Here is a 19,208-nt window from a genome sequence, read left to right as displayed (position 1 = left end):
CCACGTGACTTGTGAGACTAGCCTAGATGTTGTCTATATAGTCAATCAAATTAACAGCAGAGAATTCGGACATTAGTAAAAAAAAATATGTATTTATGTAACGTTTACTTAAACAATTGAGATAAAAATCTGTTTTACAATGTTGACCTGACCAAGAAGGCAGCAAAATTCACATGTCAGGGCATGACAAAGACAATACTTACAACATGGAAAACAATTAAAAGTGCAGGAGCCAAAAACATTAGAAACACAAAAGCACATTACAGAAGATATAGCATTCTAAATTACATTACATTTCCACAGCAGTAGCTAATGGTGAGGACCTCAGTGATCTTTGTTTCAAACTAGACCAAAAAAAGAGAAGAGGATCCAGTTTAAGTGGGACTTGCAGGTCGTTCCAGGACCAAGGGCCAAAATAAGAGAGACTCCTTTTTCCAGCCTCAGTCCTCACACTTGGCACCTCAAACCCAGCCAAGTGCTGGATCTGAGGCTATAGGAGCAGATGTACCGGGGTTACTTGCCTAATATGGCTTTATACATTACATTTTGCCAAATTGCTGCATCCTGTGTGAAGCAAGTGAGGGCCAACCAATCAGAGAATATAAAATACAATGGTGAGTCCTATAAGCTGAGTTCGATATACATCTCAGAGCAGCATGATAAAGTCCTCTAAGCTGAGTTAGATATATATGTCAGAGGAGCAGCATGATAAAGTCCTATGAGCTGAGTTAGATATATATATCAGAGCAGCATGATAAAGTCCTATAAGCTGAGTTAGATATATATATCAGAGCAGCATGATAAAGTCCTCTAAGCTGAGTTAGATATATCAGAGCGGGGAAGGGGGTGGGGGGGCTGGCATTGGTTTGTGAGATGGGTCCAGCCTCCCTGGGCCGTCCTGTGGAACACGTGGAGGGGAGTGTGTGATTGTGATTGGAGGAGTCTGGAGATCCTACCTGTTTCCATTGGCACCCCGTGGCTTTCTGGAGGAGGGGCTCAGACACCAGCCCCCCCATTGCCGTGTGTGTTGGTGTGTCCATTGTGTCAATTTGGGTGAGGGGATGTGTATCCCATGATGTAGGCATGCACCACAGAATATGACATAGGCCTATATTTCAAATGTATTTCACAATATAGGCTACTTTGGCAAGACAAGGCAAGTTTATTTGGATAGCACATTTCCATACACAGAGGCAATTACATAAAGTGCTTTACATAAAATAAATACAAAGAAAAGAGCATTGAGAAATAAAAAGATGACAAAATAGAAAGATGTTTTACTCCTCTAAAGGAAAGATGGAATCAAGTGGCATTACTTCTGGTATTGAGTCACTCTCACACTGGTGACAACATCAACAACAACAACATTGTCAACCAATAGGCCTACAATTAAGTGTGCCTCTTCTTCAAAGATAATCACAACTATAGACATTGAACATTTAGCCTATGTGCTCTCAATGCATATAGAATAGAATATATGTGAAGCTGATTAATATACACATATTTCTGTTTCTGTTATTTCATATAGGCTACTTCAAAGATGCAGGATGTTTATATAGCCTATTTGTTTTCCTATGTCAACATGTTGTAATATGCAAACAGACGTTTTTTTTTTGTTTTTTTTCCCTGTTGTAAGCAAATAAAGTATCTGTTGACTAATTTGAGAGCAATAATCTCCATTTTGACTGAGATAGAATGTGTGAGAATCAGTGGTTTAAGCATAATTTGTAAGCAGAGTATCAACAAAGAGGACAGGTTCATATCATCATGTGTCCAGTCCACTCAAAGTCCACTGTAAATAGTTTGCATTATGAAGATGTCAAAATCCAGTAGGTGGCGGTAATGCAACATTTGGATGCCAACCGCCATACAAATTAAATAGAAGAAGAAGAACGCATTGACAATTTCCTGTCTCGCGGTGGTCGTGCTCGCACAAGGTAGACATAAATAAGAGTTTTTCCACCCTTCCTCTAAACTTTAATTGACCAACAGGAGACTCGTATGTGTGATACTATCGGGATATCTGGAGCCGTTTACTTCTAGAAGAAGAAGAAGAAGCTTCTCTCCCGCATGGTCTCAGATGAATGGTTCAGCAGCTTAAGCTAACGTTAGCTGTGATTGAAGCTATGGAATGAGCTAGGCTAGCTACTAACACTAAGTTTGTCAGTAAATAGTTGAGGAGGAAAAGTTGCCCGTCACTGTGTGAGAATGAGCTCCAAAGTGCAGAAGCTGAGAACGGTGGTGAAGCAGCGACTGATTGCGTCTGTTGAAGAGGTATTTGTGCTGTTTGAAAGAATGATAGCAGAATACGAGGAGGAAGCTACTCTTTCAAAACAGAAGATCGACCGTCAACAAAGGCTGCTGGACACTGTTTTCAATCCTGAAGTGCGCTCACACAGAGCAGGTTGGTGATATTAAAATGTTCTTTTCTCACATTCTATCATATTTCTGCAGTGGTGGATAGAGTAAACAAAAACGGTACTCAAGTAAAAGTACAGTTACCGTATAATATATTTACTCAGAAGTGAAAAGTCATACAAATAATTACTTGAGTAACAGTTAAAAAAACTACTGAAGTAGTCAGTAACTTCGTGAGGATAGATGTCATTTATTACGGTAATGTTGTACGATGGTCCCCCCCCCCACCCCCCTTCCTAAGTGCTGTCACAGGATTGGCTTATTAATTGACCACCCCCCATCCCGTCTAACCAATTGCAAACTGCCTTGGGGAGGTATATTTAAACTGCTGTCATTCTGTCACTTCTGTTTGACCCTGATGAAGACGCGTTGCGTCAAAACGTTGGTGCACTTAGCCTATTAAAGAAACCTTCTCACCAGTGACCCGTGTGCTCCAGATTCTTCCTTTGTTGTGATATCCTCCTGTTCTGAGAAGCACCAACCTCCCTCTGTGGGGGAGCTGAAGCGCGAGAGATTTCCTTCTTCATTGTTAAGAGATGGGCTTGGATTAATGCTGCATTCCTTTGCTAAAAACGCCAGGGGAGTTCCTTCAATAATGGCAATTAAATAAAGTAATAGTAGATCCATGTTGCAACTTTTTTGTGTGTGATCCAAAATACACAGAACACAGACAAGTCAATGTTACCCTTTAGTGAGTCGGCTGTTCTGTTTGTTTATTTACCAAGTAGTAAATTATTGCTTTTATTTTGGAGGTAAAAAGCCTAGCTTCCTGAATTCTGTCTATTTCTAGCAGGATTGATACAACTTTAAGATTAAACTTTAACCACATCATAGAGTGACACAGATGGTTTTATTGGGCGGACCCGCTCTGCAAAGTCGAGCTGAAATGAAAAATGCATTTTTTTCTATTTTAGATCACATCCCTGGTTACATTTCTTTAGTTTTTCCAAAAATTTCCACATCAAAAGTTCATTTATCAAGTTTATCAGTTCGTTCATAACAGTCATCTACAGTTTTTTAAGTTGTCCACCCCACTTCAACCAAACATATGACATGACAGCTATCAGCTGTCATGCCAGCTGCCCGGTTCTCTGTGGATCCCACTCAATTGGGGGTAGAACATGCCCTACAAGCGCCAGGATTGGCCAACGTCAACTTCAGTCCCCAGAACAGTCAAATCAAATCATCCACACGCTATGTCCCGCCTCTCTACCCTGTTCCAGTCAAAGCAATTTTTTTGTTTTCCGTCGGATACGTCATCACAGACACTGAGATCTAATTTCAGCTCGTCTTTAATATTATGAACTAATGGTAACAAGCTTAGGTTAACTTACTCACAGTTTTGCCTAATGTGTGTATTTGTCTTCTCTCCAGACGTCCAGCAGCTGTTGGTCTGTAAAGAAGAGGATCTCTCTGAGCAGCAGGACTGGAGCTCCAGTCTGGACGAGGAAGTCCCAGAACCACCACACATTAAAGAGGAACTCTTGACCAGTCAGGAGGGAGAACAGCTTCAGGAGAACCCAGAGCCCCCACACATTGAAGAGGAACAGGAGGAACTCTGGACCAGTCAGGAGGGAGAGCAGCTTCAGGAGGACCCAGAGCCCCCACACATTAAAGAGGAACAGGGGGAACTCTGGACCAGGCAGGAGAGAGAGCAGCTTCAGGAGGACCCAGAGCCCCCATACATTAAAGAAGAACAGGAGGAATTCTGGACCAGGCAGGAGGGAGAGAATGTTCAAGGGCTGGAGGAGGCCCATATCACAGAGTTCCCATTCACTCCTATCCCTGTGAAGAGTGAAGATGATGAAGAGAAACCTCAGTCCTCACAGCTTCATCAAACCCAAACTGAGGAGAACAGAGAGGCAGAGCCTCTAGCCAGCAGCTCAACTGAACAGATTAAAACAGAAGCTGATGGAGAGGACTGTGTAGTATCAGAACCAGCCAGAGACTTAGATCCAGCTGGTCATTTACATCCAACTAGGGATGGCAAGACTTCACACTCTTCTGAACCTGAGACTGAAGACAGTGATGATGATTGGATGGAAACTAGTGAACCTCAGCCAGGTTTAAACCCACAGAAAAAAAGCGAGGTTCTTGGTAAGAAAAAGGTTAGTTGCTCAGTTTGTGGCAAAATGGTCTGTGGTAAATTGAAGAGACACATGAGAGTCCACACAGGTGAGAAGCCATTTACTTGCTCAGTCTGTGGTAAAAGTTGCAGTCGAGCTGCAGACCTGAAGAGACACATGAGAGTCCACACAGGTGAAAAGCCATTTCCTTGCTCAGTCTGTGGTAACAGTTTTAGTCGTAAAGGAGACTTGAAGAGACACATGAGAGTTCACACAGGTGAAAAGCCATTTACTTGCTCACTCTGTGGTACAGGTGTTAGTCATAAAGGAGACTTGAAGAGACACATGAGAGTCCACACAGGTGAAAAGCCAGTTACTTGCTCACTCTGTGGTACAGGTGTTAGTCGTAAAGGAGACTTGAAGATACACATGAGAGTCCACACAGGTCAAAAGCCATTTCCTTGCTCAGTCTGTGGTAAAGGTTTTAGTAGTAAACGAGTCTTGAAGGGACACATGAGAGTCCACACAGGAGAGAAGGCATTTACTTGCTCAGTCTGTGGGAAAAGTTGCAGTCGAGCTGCAAACCTGAAGACACACATGAGAGTCCACACAGGTGAAAAGCCATTTACTTGCTCAGTCTGTGGTAACGGTTTTAGTCATAAAGGAGACTTGAAGATACACATGAGAGTCCACACAGGTGAAAAGCCATTTCCTTGCTCAGTCTGTGGTAATGGTTTTAGTAGTAAAGGAGACTTGAACAAACACATGAGAGTCCACACAGGAGAGAAACCATTCAGTTGCAGTGTTTGTAGGAAAACGTTTAGTTGGAAGAAGCAGGTCAAAATACATAAGTGTTGTGGTGAGAGCAGCAGCAGGTGAAGCTGCAGAGCTGCTGGTTGAGCTGAACTGTTCAGCAGTAACAGAACAATAAACTAGAGACACATCATCATAGTTCATCATTCAGGAGGAAACCCAAACTCTTTTCCATTGTATTTTGCCTTTAGTCTAGCTTGATAAACACACTGAATGGCCATCATTCCCACTCCATTATTGAGTCTAAGATTTCCCCGAATTGATCACTAGCGACCGACATATCTGAACGCATCACTAGTGAGTGATGTATTTGGCTACTCTGGTGTTATTTTCAGTTACACTGATTCTCGTGCTATTTGATAACTTTTAAAAGAAGAAATCGCTCATTTTTGACAAAAAAAATATTTTAATATGTTGTTTAAGGATTTCAACCAATATTCTACCGCCAAAACACTAATGATAAACCACACCAACGGTTAAAACCTTTTTTTACGGTTAACTTTCAACCAAGAGTCTGTGTCCGTCTCTCTCTTTGTCTTGTTTGCTGTATGTCTCCCTCGTCATGTGACAGTGGAAGCCTGCTGCAGCGGGCGAGGAGCCTTCTGACTACCTTCATGTAATAAATAGAGATGAGGAAGCAGACTTTTCCCCTTGGCTGTGACCCTGTTCCCTTGACTGTTCTCCTCACACTCTAACAGTCTCAGTACTGCAGTGCTGTTCCTGTTCTCGGTGCTGTATGTTAGGCAGCAGAAAAAGTTCACCTGTTCTGGTTCCCTTATAACGTAAGCTGGAGCAGAATCACACTGTTCTGAACTTTTTTGTTGTGATTTTCGGACAGTATTTAAAAAAAAAAAAAGCATCTTAGAAAATAGGAGCAGTTTTCATTGTTTGCACAGGAGGTTTAGCTTGTTTGCATTTTGTCTGGTAATTTTATTTTATATAATGTTAAGTTATTTAAAAAAATAGTTAGAAGATTTACAAATATTTTGTGCTTTGTATACTTTTTTTTTTATATATTTTATTTTCATATTTTAAATTTTTATAGAACACAAACAAGACAAAACAGACAAACAGGCTCAGACACAGGGCAAAGAAAGAAAAAACAAAACAAAACAATACAATCAACTTTACAAAGTGGTGCCGCCAGCCACCTAAGGTGCTTATGTTCTTGTAAACGATATACTTGGGATTTCACTCAAGGGGTCTATGGGAAGCCAGCCGGGCGAGTCACCCGTCACCCCCAGCCTCGTTGAGGTAGACCAAAAACGGGTTCCAGAGTCACAAACTTTCTAAGTGTATTGGTTCCCAGGAACCTAATTCTCTCCATGCGTATAACAGAGGTCATGTCCGTCAACCACAATTGGAAAGAGGGTGGAGATGGAGATTTCCATTCCTTCAGAATTTGTTTTTTGGCAACAGTTGTCCCCAGTGTCAGAGATTATTGCACAGCTGTAGGAAAGTTCAGAGAGGACTCTGAGCAGCCGAAGATGGCGAGTTCTGCCTCCGGCTGAAGGGCCGTGCTTTGTATACTTTTAAATGTTCTTGTGTTTTTTTATTGTGTTCAATAAAAATTGGTTTCTGTTCTTTAAACTGTTGTCTGTTGTGTTGTTTAAAGGATGGCCTTACCGATTATCCACCCACTTTGTATCATAATGTTGTTAATATAAGCAGATGGGCAGTGTTTACCTTCGCTGTATGTTTTCCACATGGAGGAGAAGGGTCCAGCTGCGGCCAGAGCCAGTACAGAGCATGCCCAGTAAGTACAGAGCATGCCCAGGTGAGAAATGGAGAATTAAAATAATGAACACAACAATTTACATTGAAATGTGTCAGTCGTAATCTTGACATTTTTTAAACTTAATCATAACATTCACATTTTGAAAACTTAATGTAACATTACCTCGCCCCCCTACGACGACCACGTGACTTGTGAGACTAGCCTAGATGTTGTCGATATAGTGAATCAAATTAACAGCTGAGAATTCGGACATTAGTAAAACAAATATGTATTTATGTAACATTTACTTAAACAATTGAGATAGATATCTGTTTTACAATGTTGACCAGACCAAGAAGGCAGCAAAATTAACATGTCAGGGCATGACAAAGACAATACTTACAACATGGAAAACAATTAAAACTGGAGGGCCAAAAACATTAGAAACACAAAAGCACATTACAGAAGATATAGCATTCTAAATTACATTACATTTCCACAGGAGTAGCTAATGGTGAGGACCTCAGTGATCTTTGTTTCAAACTAGACCAAAAAAAGAAGAGGATCCAGTTTAAGCGGGACTTGCAGGTCGTTCCAGGACCAAGGGCCAAAATAAGAGAGACTCATTTTTCCAGCCTCAGTCCTCACACTTGGCACCTCAAACCCAGCCAAGTGCTGGATCTGAGGCTATAGGAGCAGATGTACCGGGGTTACTTGCCTAATATGGCTTTATACATTTCATTTTGCCAAATTGCTGCATCCTGTGCAAAGCAAGTGATGGCCAACCAATCAGAGAATATAAAATACAATGGTGAGTCCTCTAAGCTGAGTTAGATATATATATCAGAGCAGCATGATAAAGTCCTCTAAGCTGAGTTAGATATATATGTCAGAGGAGCAGCATGATAAAGTCCTATAAGCTGAGTTATATATCTCAGAGCGGGGGGTGGGGGGTGGCATTAGTTGGTGAGATGGGTCCAGCCTCCCTGGGCCGTCCTGTGGAAAGCGTGGAGGTGAGTGTGTGATTGTGATTGGTGGAGTCTGGAGATCCCACCTGTTTCCATTGGCGCACCGTGGCTTTCTGGAGGAGGGGCTCAGACACCATCCCCCCATTCCTGTGTGTGTGTGTGTGTGTGTGTGTGTGTGTGTGTGTGTGTGTGTGTGTGTGTTGGTGTGTCCATTGTGTCAATTTGGGTCAGTGGGTGTGTATCCCATGATGTAGGCATGCACCACAGAATATGACATATGCCTATATTTCAAATGTATTTCAAAATATAGGCTACTTTGGCAAGACAAGGCAAGTTTATTTGGATAGCACATTTCCATACACAGAGGCAATTACATAAAGTGCTTTACATAAAATAAATACAAAGAAAAGAGCATCGAGAAATAAAAAGATGACAAAATATAAAGATGTTGTACTCCTCTAAAGGAAACATGGAATCAAGTGGCATTACGTCTGGTATTGAGTCACTCTCACACTGGTGACAACAACAACATTGTCAACCAATAGGCCTACAATTAAATGTGCGGCGTGCCTCTTCTTCAAAGATAATCACAACTATAGACATTGAACATTTAACCGATGTGCTCTCAATGCATATAGAATAGAATATATGTGAACAGAAGAGATATTGTTTACTATATAATCCTTAATTAAATATATTTGGATTTGTCAGAACGGTGGACTCAGGCTACTGGGAGGGTGGGAGCGGGGTGGTTTAAAGACGAAAAAAGGTTAAGATATGATTTAGGAGGGCCATTACTTTCCAGATAATTCATTGTAAATGAACGAAATAATTGCTTGTTTGGTCGGGGTACAGCAGCACTTCAATGTGATTATATTGTGTTTTTCTGTTTGATTTGAGCTCTTGTGCAATTTGGTTGATGTATAGAGACTGATGTGAGCTTTGTATCTTATGTGTTTGTCATCACATCTCTGAAGTGTTGTACTATGTTTGAACACCTACTGGTGTATATTGAGTTATGTATTTATATTACCCCCAAAAAAATTGTGTTGTTTGAGCTGTAGTGTGTCCTCATGTAAACAAAAAGAAAAGTGGCATTACGTCTGGTATTAAGTCACTCTCACACTGGTGACAACAACAACAACAACAACAACAACAACAACAACATTGTCAACCAATAGGCCTACAATTAAGTGTGCCTCTTCTTCAAAGATAATCACAACTATAGACATTGAACATTTAGCCTATGTGCTCTCAATGCATATATAATAGAATATATGTGAAGCTGATTAATATACACATATTTCTGTTTCTGTTATTTCATATACTTCAAAGATACAGGATGTTTATATAGCCTATTTGTTTTCCTATGTCAACATCTTGTAATATGCAAACAGACATTTTTTTTTTTTTTTTTTTGCATCCTGTGCTAAGCAAATAAAGTATCTGTTGACTAATTTGAGAGGAATAATCTCCATTTTGACTGAGATATAATGTGTGAGAATCAGTGTTTTATGCATCATTTGTAAGCAGAGTATCAACAAAGAGGACAGGTTCATATCATCATGTGTCCAGTCCACCCAAAGTCCACTGTAAATAGTTTGCATTATGAAGATGTCAAAATCCAGTAGGTGGCGGTAATGCAACATTTGGATGCCAACCGCCATAAAAATTCAATAGAAGAAGAAGAACGCATTGACAATTTCCTGTCTCGCGGTGGTCGCGTCGCGCTCGCACAAGATAAATAAGAGTTTTTCCACCCTTCCTCTAAACTTTAATTCACCAACAGGAGACTCGTATGGGTGATACTATCGGGATATCTGGAGCCGTTTACTTATAGAAGAAGAATCTTCTCTCCCGCATGGTGTCAGATGAATGGTTCAGCAGCTTAAGCTACCGTTAGCTGTGAAGCTATCGACTGAAGTAGGCTAGCTAAACAGTTTGTCAATAGTTGAGGAAAAGTTGCCGTCACTGTGTGAGAATGAGCTCCAAAGTGCAGAAGCTGAGAACGGTGGTGAAGCAGCGACTGATTGCGGCTGTTGAAGAGGTATTTGTGCTGTTTGAAAAAATGATAGCAGAATACGAGGAGGAAGCTACTCTTTCAAAACAGAAGATCGACCATCAACAAAAGCTGCTGGACACTGTTTTAAATCCTGAAGTGCGCTTACACAGAGCAGGTTGGTGATATAAAAATGTGTTTTCTCACATTCTATCATATTTCTGCAGTGGTGGATAGAGTAAACAAAAACGGTACTCAAGTAAAACTAAAAGTACAGTTACTGTATAATATATTTACTCAGTAGAAGTAAAAAGTCACACAAATAATTACTTGAGTAACAGTAAAAAAAAACTGCTCAAGTAGTCAGTAACTTCGTGAGTAACTAGATGTAATTTATTACGGTAATGTTGTACGATGGTCCATCGTCGTCCTGGAGCATAATGTTGCAAATGTTAAGAGATGGGCTTGAATTAATGCTGCATTCCTTTGCTAAAGACGCAATAATGGCAATTAAATAAAGTAATAGTAGATCCACGTTGCAACTTCTTTGTGTGTGATCCAAAATACACAGAACACAGACCAGTAAAAGTCAATTTTAACCTGTAGTGAGTCGGCTGGTCTGTTTTTTTTATTTACCAAGTAATAAATTATTGCTTTTATTTTGAAGGTAAAACCCCTAGCTTCCTGTATTCTGTCTATTTCTAGCAGGATCGATATAACGTTAAGATGAAACTTTAACCACATCATAGAGTGACACAGATGGTTTTATTGGGCGGACCCGCTCTGCATTAAAGTCGAGCTGAAAAAAAAAATGTTTTTTCTATTTTAGATCACATCCCTGGTTACATTTCTTTAGTTTTTCCACATCAAAAGTTCATTTATCACGTTTATCAGTTCATTCATAAGCCAGTTCTCTCTGGATCCCACTCAATTGGGGATAGAACATGCCAGGCAAGCGCCAGGATTGGCCAACGTCAACTTCAGTCCCCAGAACAGTCAAATCAAATCATCCACACGCTATGTCCCGCCTCTCTACCCTGTTCCAGTCAAAGCAAAAAAAATTGTTTTCCGTCGGATACGTCATCACAGACCCTGAGATCTAATTTCAGCTCGTCTTTAATATTATGAACTAATGGTAACAAGCTTAGGTTAACTTACTCACAGTTTTGTCTAATGTGTGTATTTGTCTTCCCTCCAGACGTCCAGCAGCTGTTGGTCTGTAAAGAAGAGGATCTCTCTGAGCAGCAGGACTGGAGCTCCAGTCTGGACGAGGAAGTCCCACAACCACCACACATTAAAGAGGAACTCTGGACCAGTCAGGAGGGAGAGCAGCTTCAGGAGGACCCAGAGCCCCCATACATTAAAGAAGAACAGGAGGGATTCTGGACCAGGCAGGAGGGAGAGCAGCTTCAGGGGCTGGAGGAGGCCCATATCACAGAGTTCCCATTCACTCCTATCCCTGTGAAGAGTGAAGATGATGAAGAGAAACCTCAGTCCTCACAGCTTCATCAAACCCAAACTGAGGAGAACAGAGAGACAGAGCCTCTAGCCAGCAGCTCAACTGAACAGATTAAAACAGAAGCTGATGGAGAGGACTGTGTAGTATCAGAACCAGCCAGGGACTTAGATCCAGCTGGTCATTTACATCCAACTAGGGATGGCAAGACTTCACACTCTTCTGAACCTGAGACTGAAGACAGTGATGATGATCGGATCGAAACTAATGAACCTCAGCCAGGTTTAAACCCACAGAAAAAAAGCGAGGTTCTTGGGAAGAAAAAGGTTAGTTGCTCAGTTTGTGGCAAAATGGTATGTGGTCAATTGAAGATACACATGAGAATCCACACAGGTGAGAAGCTATTTACTTGCTCAGTCTGTGGGAAAAGTTTAAGTCGAGCTGCATACCTGAAGAGACACATGAGAGTCCACACAGGTGAAAAGCCATTTCCTTGCTCAGTCTGTGGTAAAGGTTTTAGTAGTAAAGGAGTCTTGAAGGGACACATGAGAGTCCACACAGGAGAGAAGGCATTTACTTGCTCACTCTGTGGTAAAGGTTTTAGTAGTAAAAGAGACTTGAAGAGACACATGAGAGTCCACACAGGTGAAAAGCCATTTCCTTGCTCAGTCTGTGGTAATGGTTTTAGTCGTGAAGGAGACTTGAAGATACACATGAGAGTCCACACAGGTGAAAAGCCATTTCCTTGCTCAGTCTGTGGTAACCGTTTTAGTCGTAAAGGAGAGTTGACGAGACACATGAGAGTCCACACAGGTGAAAAGCCATTTCCTTGCTCAGTCTGTGGGAAAAGTTGCAGTCGAGCTACAAACCTGAAGAAACACATGAGAGTCCACACAGGTGAAAAGCCATTTCCTTGCTCAGTCTGTGGTAAAAGTTGTAGTCAGAAAGAACACTTGAAGTCACACATGAGAGTCCACACAGGAGAGAAACCATTCAGTTGCAGTGTTTGTAGGAAAACGTTTAGTTGGAAGAAGCAGGTCAAAATACATAAGTGTTGTGGTGAGAGCAGCAGCAGGTGAAGCTGCAGAGCTGCTGGTTGAGCTGAACTGTTCAGCAGTAACAGAACAATAAACTAGAGACACATCATCATAGTTCATCATTCAGGAGGAAACCCAAACTCTTTTCCATTGTATTTTGCCTTTAGTCTAGCTTGATAAACACACTGAATGGCCATCATTCCCACTCCATTATTGAGTCTAAGATTTCCCCGAATCGATCACTAGCGACCGACATATCTGAACGCATCACTAGTGAGTGATGTATTTGGCTACTCTTCTGTTATTTTCAGTTACACTGATTCTGGTTGTATTTGATAACTTTTAAAGGAAGAAATCTCTTAGTTTTGTCAAAAATATAATTTTAATATGTTGTTTAAGGATTTCAACGAATATTCTACTGCTAAAACACTAATGATAAACCATACCAACGGTTAAAACTTTTTTTTACGGTTAACTTTCAACCAAGAGTCTGTGTCCGTCTCTCTCTTTGTCTTGCTTGCTGTATGTCTCCCTCGTCATGTGACAGTGGAAGCCTGCTGCAGCGGGCGAGGAGCCTTCTGACTACCTTCATGTAATAAATAGAGATGAGGAAGCAGACTTTTCCCCTTGGCTGTGACCCTGTTCCCTTGACTGTTCTCCTCACACTCTAACAGTCTCAGTACTGCAGTGTTGTTCCTGTTCTCGGTGCTGTTGGCCCACGTTAGGCAGCAGAAAAAGTTCACCTGTTCTGGTTCCCTTCCCCATTTCTTTCAACACACCTTGCAAACAAATAAAGTTATATAATAAGAACTTATAGAGCAGAATCATACTGTTCTGAATGTTCTGTGGTGATTCTCCCACATATTTTGAAAAAGAAAAAAATGCATCTTAGAAAACAGGAGCAGTTTTCATTATTGTTTGTTCAGGATGTTTTTGCTTGTTTGCATTTTGTCCGGTAATTTTATTTTATATAATGTTAAAAGTTATTTAAACAAATTGTTTAGTTAGAAGATGTACAAATATTTTGTACTTTGTATACTTTTTTATTTTGTTCACATTTTTTATTATGGTAAATAAAATTGGTCAACACTATCTGTGCTGCTTCACCACATCTCCTCTGAGTGACTTTGAGCTGTGGATGTGGCCAAGTGAAAGCAAGGGTGACACCATGTGGATACAGTGTGAAATGCAGAAATGCTCTCAACATCTCTCACTCATAAATCTATCCATCAATAGTTTTGAAAGGTGCTAAATTATATTAAGTCATTTCTCACATACCTACTATGTGTGCACTCCCCTGTCTTGGTGCAATAAACACCATATAGAAAAGACTAAATGAATTTTCGTGCAAGCTCATGTAATGGTAGCCAGTGGTCGTGCTGTGCCGTTTATAAACCTCCCTCCTGACAAAGAGATGCCCTGGTGACACATTCTAGAGCCAGATGGTTTTAGCCTCTTCACTAGTGTCCATCTCCCATGCCGGAGGTTCCGAGTTCCGATTCCCAGTGCGGACTGTCAACACAACGTTAAAAAACACATATTTAAGGGATGTAAGGGGTAGAAAGTGAAGAAGAAAAAAAGCTAGTTCATCATTACATGTAATGGCGTTGTGTTGATGGCAGTTGCAGCAACCCATGTTAGGGGCTTAGCCCAGGGGTGGATTCCGGCTTCCAAGGCGCACACGCTAACCACTACACCAAGAAAGCAAGCTCCTTCGGCGGAGCTGATTAACGGGCCTTTATACTGAATTTAACCAACTTACCCGCTAGGGGTGTCAAAAATAATCGATTATAAGATGCATCGCGATGCGGACATGCACGATTCTGCATCGATTCACAAATGTCAAAAATCGATTATTATAAAAAAAAAAAAAATTATAATCAAATAAAATATAATGGAAGTACATGCAGTTGTTTATTTTAATTATGGATCATAATACAATGCAATTCCAACTGCACTTTTATTTTAAAAGTAGCCACACAGTGAGAAAAAAGAAAGTGAGAAAAAATAAATCATGTATTGCCGAAAAAAGTGATGCATCGATTTAAGATGCATCGAGATGCATTGAGATGCATCGATAATCGTAATCGAATCTAATCGTAGCCCTCTGAATCGTAATCGAATCGAATCGTGAGGCCAGTGAAGATTCACAGCCCTATTACGGTACTCGCTACCACTTGGGACTGACGAGGACTCACATTCATTCGCTTACACATTCTAGCGTTTCTTGACCGGCACTTTTCTTGGTTCTTGCAGACAGCAGTTTGGAAATAGGCTATTTGACATATCTGATCTGTTTTATTACTTGCGGATGCCTCCCACTGCAGTTGCTTGCCAGACCAATCTTTTATTTTGAGCATTTCAAAGAAAACCGATGAGAAGAAAACTCAGAGTAGAGCAACAGTTGATGGTGGCTACATCTCTATAGCGCGCCGCGTGTTCCACATAATGCAGAATAATGTCCTTCTGTGCCGCGGGAACAGGACAAATGAGTCACTTTGTTGCTGGGCAGCCTGTGGGCTCTAAAGAAGACAATGCATTTGTATTCACCGGGCTTTGCCTGGAGAGTGCCGGCCCGTAGACCACTTGATCCCCTCCAGAACCGCTTCACGTTCTCTCACAGGCAGCTGAGCACATTGTGTGCCTCGGCCTTAACGGGCCTATGAAACCGTCACCGCAAATCACAGCCTCGCTCTTTTGTTGTGTGGGGCCCTTTACTCAGTCCAGTGCCTAAAGACACTCCGCCATAAACCTATCAAAGGCAAGATGTTCAATGAGATTCCAATCTCATATAACGGCCAAGGATGAAAGACTTTACTAGGTGTCGTCACCTGGGATTATGTCCGCACGCACACAGGAAGTGTGTATGGGCGGTTTATGCTCTTTGGGATGTGAGTACATCCTGAGAATAGTGGTGGTCCTGGTAACCGTGCGAGGCAGCTGGATTCGAGCGAGATCACATGATCACAAGACCACATGACAAATGCATCTCGCCACACTCCAATCTATTAGTTTGAATCTGAATCACACCAATCAGCGTCCAGAGGCAGTTACAGTATACGGGCGGGCTTTGGTGTGACAACGGCCAGAAGCGAGCGCCATGATAGACAGATGGTTCATCTAATCACCTGCCAGGAATTCTGACTATAATCTCAGAAGTCGAGTACATTTTTCACGTGGGCCAAATCTGTATATGAAAGAAAGGGAAACCGACATCTTTTGTTCACCTTGTGGCTGCTTCGCTTTGCTTTTAATGGAAAAATGGTGCCGGCAGGTGGGGAAAAACACTGTGTGGTGTGAACACAGACCAGTTCTTGTGTTTGGCTGGATGCGTGGGTCGACTTTGAAACATCTACCACTTTGGGACCTGTAGCTCCTGCAGTTTCTGACATCCAGACACTTAAGGTAAAATAAACAATATTCCAGCACTATGTGCTTATTGGACCTTTAGAGTTTAGAGGCTTCAAAAACGATTTAACATGTCTGAGAAATGCACAAACAAATCAATACAGAGTAAAGTCCAGTGCAGCAATTTCATATTTATGAATAATTTATGAAGCATTAAAGCGTTACTTGTTAACGCTCAACATACAAATTCATACATCATCACTAAAACCAATAGTAACTTGATTGGCTGCTATGTAAATCTAACTGTATTAATTAAATTATATATATTATATATATATTTTTAAACATGTCTGCTTTCGTGGACAGCACAGTTCTTAGACCACAGAGCCTACAGGATGCCCCAAACTGTTCCTTTATCAACACTGGGTATTAGTGGGTAATCATGTACAAGTGAGGTAGCAGTGGTACTCTTAACTTATCAATCAGACAGACATAAAACTTACATTTTATTACTAATGAGCTAATGTGAATTACTCTTGATAAGCAACTTACATAAATTATTCTTATTTAATTGTGTTAATTGTATCCAAGTGTTATCCAATAGAATTTCATTTAGTTTGCAGAATAATATGTATTTAAGTTTGTTAACTTCGTTGCATTGCAGCAAAACATGACCGACGTTCTTTGTTAAAAGGACATGGTTAATTTGATTTGATGTATTGAGTACAAATTCGATAGTTTCACCAATTTGTGATGTTGTAATGTACTTGTTAGTGTACCCATGTCCTCAGCCCGCCTCCTCTACAGGTAGTGAAGTTAAGCCAATTAAAAAATAAAAATAAAAATCAGAGCATGCCTCTGTCCAGACTCAGCCAATCAGAGCTTAAGTCTGACTATGCCCAAATTGTGTCTGCGAGGGCCGGGGCAGAAGCTTGCTGCTGGGGACGACCTGGAAGGAGCAGGGCGATCCACCACAGTCCCAACAGAGCCTCTGGGCTTGATGGTCTGGTCCGCTCTGGTACTGGGAGTACTGGGAGTACTGGGCGTGGCAGAGTGCAGATGCTCATGGGGGTGCAGATGGGTGTGGTTGTGCTGCTTTGGCCCAGCATGTCCGCTATCTGCTTTGGCATGGGCCTGCTCTTCCACCCTGGCAGCCTGCAGACGAAGGAAAAACAGAGAGGATGGTTAACTCCGTTGAGTCTAGTGTCTGCTGCTTTCAGCAAGCTTAAAGTCCCTGGAAACCAGAAATATTTTTTTATTTTATTTAGCATTTTGAGTTCATCACATCACAGGAACCTTTGTTAATAAGCCACCAGCCAAATTTGAGCGATGATGAACGTCGCAAAGTATATCAATTTAGGTTTGACAGTCATGACAAAAGTCATGAGAATCAATTCGATTTTAGACGGTCTTTTCTCCCGCGGACTGTATGGGCGTGTCCCGTGTGTGTGCGTGCAGGACTGCACTGCAGGTCTCCGAGAGAGAGAGAGAGAGAGCGAGCGAGGGAAATGGAGAGAGAGAGAGAAGGAAAGAGAGATGGAGTGTGTGTGTGTGTGTGTGTGTGTGTGTGTGTGTGTGTGTGTGTGTGTTCGCTCGTTGCTCGGCCCAGCAGAAAGTAATGTCTCCTACTTTCTGGGGCACATAAGACCCTAAATTTAATAGTTAGAAGGTTTTTGTGGATTTTGGTTTCCAGGGACTTTAAAGTTAAAATCTATTTGGGAATTTCTGATGGCAACTCATAATGTAGAATGGAGGAGACTGGAGTCCATGACTGTAGTGCCGTGCCAGGGAGATGCAGGTATTCAGTGTTAGTATTGGGAAAAGTTGAAAGACATTCAAATCTGATGAACTTGTCACAAGCTCATCTATACTATAATGGTAGTTGGGAACCTGGCAGAGTGGAGTGCCGCAATTTCATGAAATTTGCACACATGCATAGTCATATCACCACCTACTGGCAACACAAAAAGTTGTTTATCTCAAGAACCATTCGTCCAATTGACCTCAAACTTGGGGAGTGTGCTGCAGGGAACCCGCAAAGTGCAGTTCCGAATTTCGTGCAATTCGGTATAGTGCCACCTACTGACAACATAAAAAGTGATTTAGCTCAAGAACCCATTCCTCCAATTGAGTTCAAACTTGGGGGGTGCACTGCTGGGAATCCGATGGAGTGCGGTGCCAAATTTCAAACATGCACATAGTCATAGCACCACCTACTGGTAACATAAAAAGTGGTTTATCCCGAGAACCGTCCATCCGATTGACTTCAAAATTGATGGGTGTGCTATGGGCAGCCAAGGAAGTGTAGTGTCGAATTTTGTGTAATTCGACCAATTGGGGGGAGGGGGAAGGGAGGGGGGGGGGCAGTGCAAGCCGCAGGAGGATGGGGGGGGGGGGGGGGGTGAAGAGAGGGAGAGCATGATGTGTGAATGGGGGGAAGGTGAGGGAGGGGAACAGGCACTGCACTAGTGCTAAATCAATTTGATTTGCTTTATACACTGCAAACTCCATGTTTGACAAAAAAATAAACTCAAATCTAACTTGATCTTACATACCAGGATGGCCGAGAGGTTAAGGCGTTGGACTTAAGATCCAATGGACGAATGTCCTCGTGGGTTCGAACCCCACTCCTGGTAAGTTGTTGTTACTTTAGTATGTTTATGAAGTATTTCTCTGTGTTTCCCCTTCTGTGTGCAATACAGTCTGACAGTGCAAGGGGGAGGATGGGGTTGGGTGGGTGAAGAGAGGGAGAGCTTGATGTGTGAAGGTGAGGGAGGGGAACAGGCACAGCACTAGTGGTAAATCAATTTGCTTTGATTCATACACTGCAAACTCCATGTTTGACAAACAAAGAAACTCCAATCTAGCTTGAACATAAATACCAGGATGGCCGAGAGGTTAAGGCGTTGGACTTAAGATCCAATGGACAAATGTCCTCGTGGGTTCGAACCCCACTCCTGGTAAGTTGTTGTTACTTTAGTATGTTAATGAAGTATTTCTCTGTGTTTCCCCTTCTGAGTACAATATACAGTCTGAAATCATAGTGAATTCACCACAAGTATAAAAAAATGCTTGTCGCAATTAGGATTCAAAAGAGGACGAGATCTGAAATGTTTCCAACCGGTATTGGGGCAATCCATAGGGGGTGATGGGGGGTGTCACAATCTCAATTCTAAATCGGAAATCGGTCGAAATGAGCTTTCAATTTGGATTATCGAAATCACAAGCAGCATTGCAATTCTCCCAGTAGTTTATTTTCTATCCGACCCCGCCTACTTGCACGCGCAGAAGAATAAACGAAATAAACAACATCTCAATGATGACACAGCGTAGATGCTAGTTAACGAGCCGGTAACCTGAAGCTGCATGGAGAAACAATAGAACTA

At 41.7% G+C, this 19,208-nt stretch overlaps 1 protein-coding gene across 1 annotated transcript in view; it reads right to left on the bottom strand.

Annotated features, from left to right (window-relative positions):
* Positions 1–16,698: 16,698 nt before the first annotated feature.
* LOC310785877 (fetuin-B-like) overlaps positions 16,699–19,208 on the bottom strand; it is a gene marked incomplete at both ends in the record, with an annotated part of 7,190 nt that continues 4,680 nt past the window's right edge. Inside the window, one exon of the mRNA XM_083647042.1 lies at positions 16,699–16,977. Within this exon, the coding sequence (XP_083503168.1) occupies positions 16,699–16,977 (279 nt within the window). The remainder of the gene's footprint in view (positions 16,978–19,208) is intronic.

This window comes from Poromitra crassiceps (assembly GCF_964638095.1).
Source record: "Poromitra crassiceps genome assembly, chromosome: 12".
Taxonomy (NCBI): Eukaryota; Metazoa; Chordata; class Actinopteri; order Beryciformes; family Melamphaidae; genus Poromitra; species Poromitra crassiceps.
The sequence above is the reverse complement of the archived record's forward strand: the minus strand, read 5'-3'. Positions and strand labels throughout refer to the sequence as shown.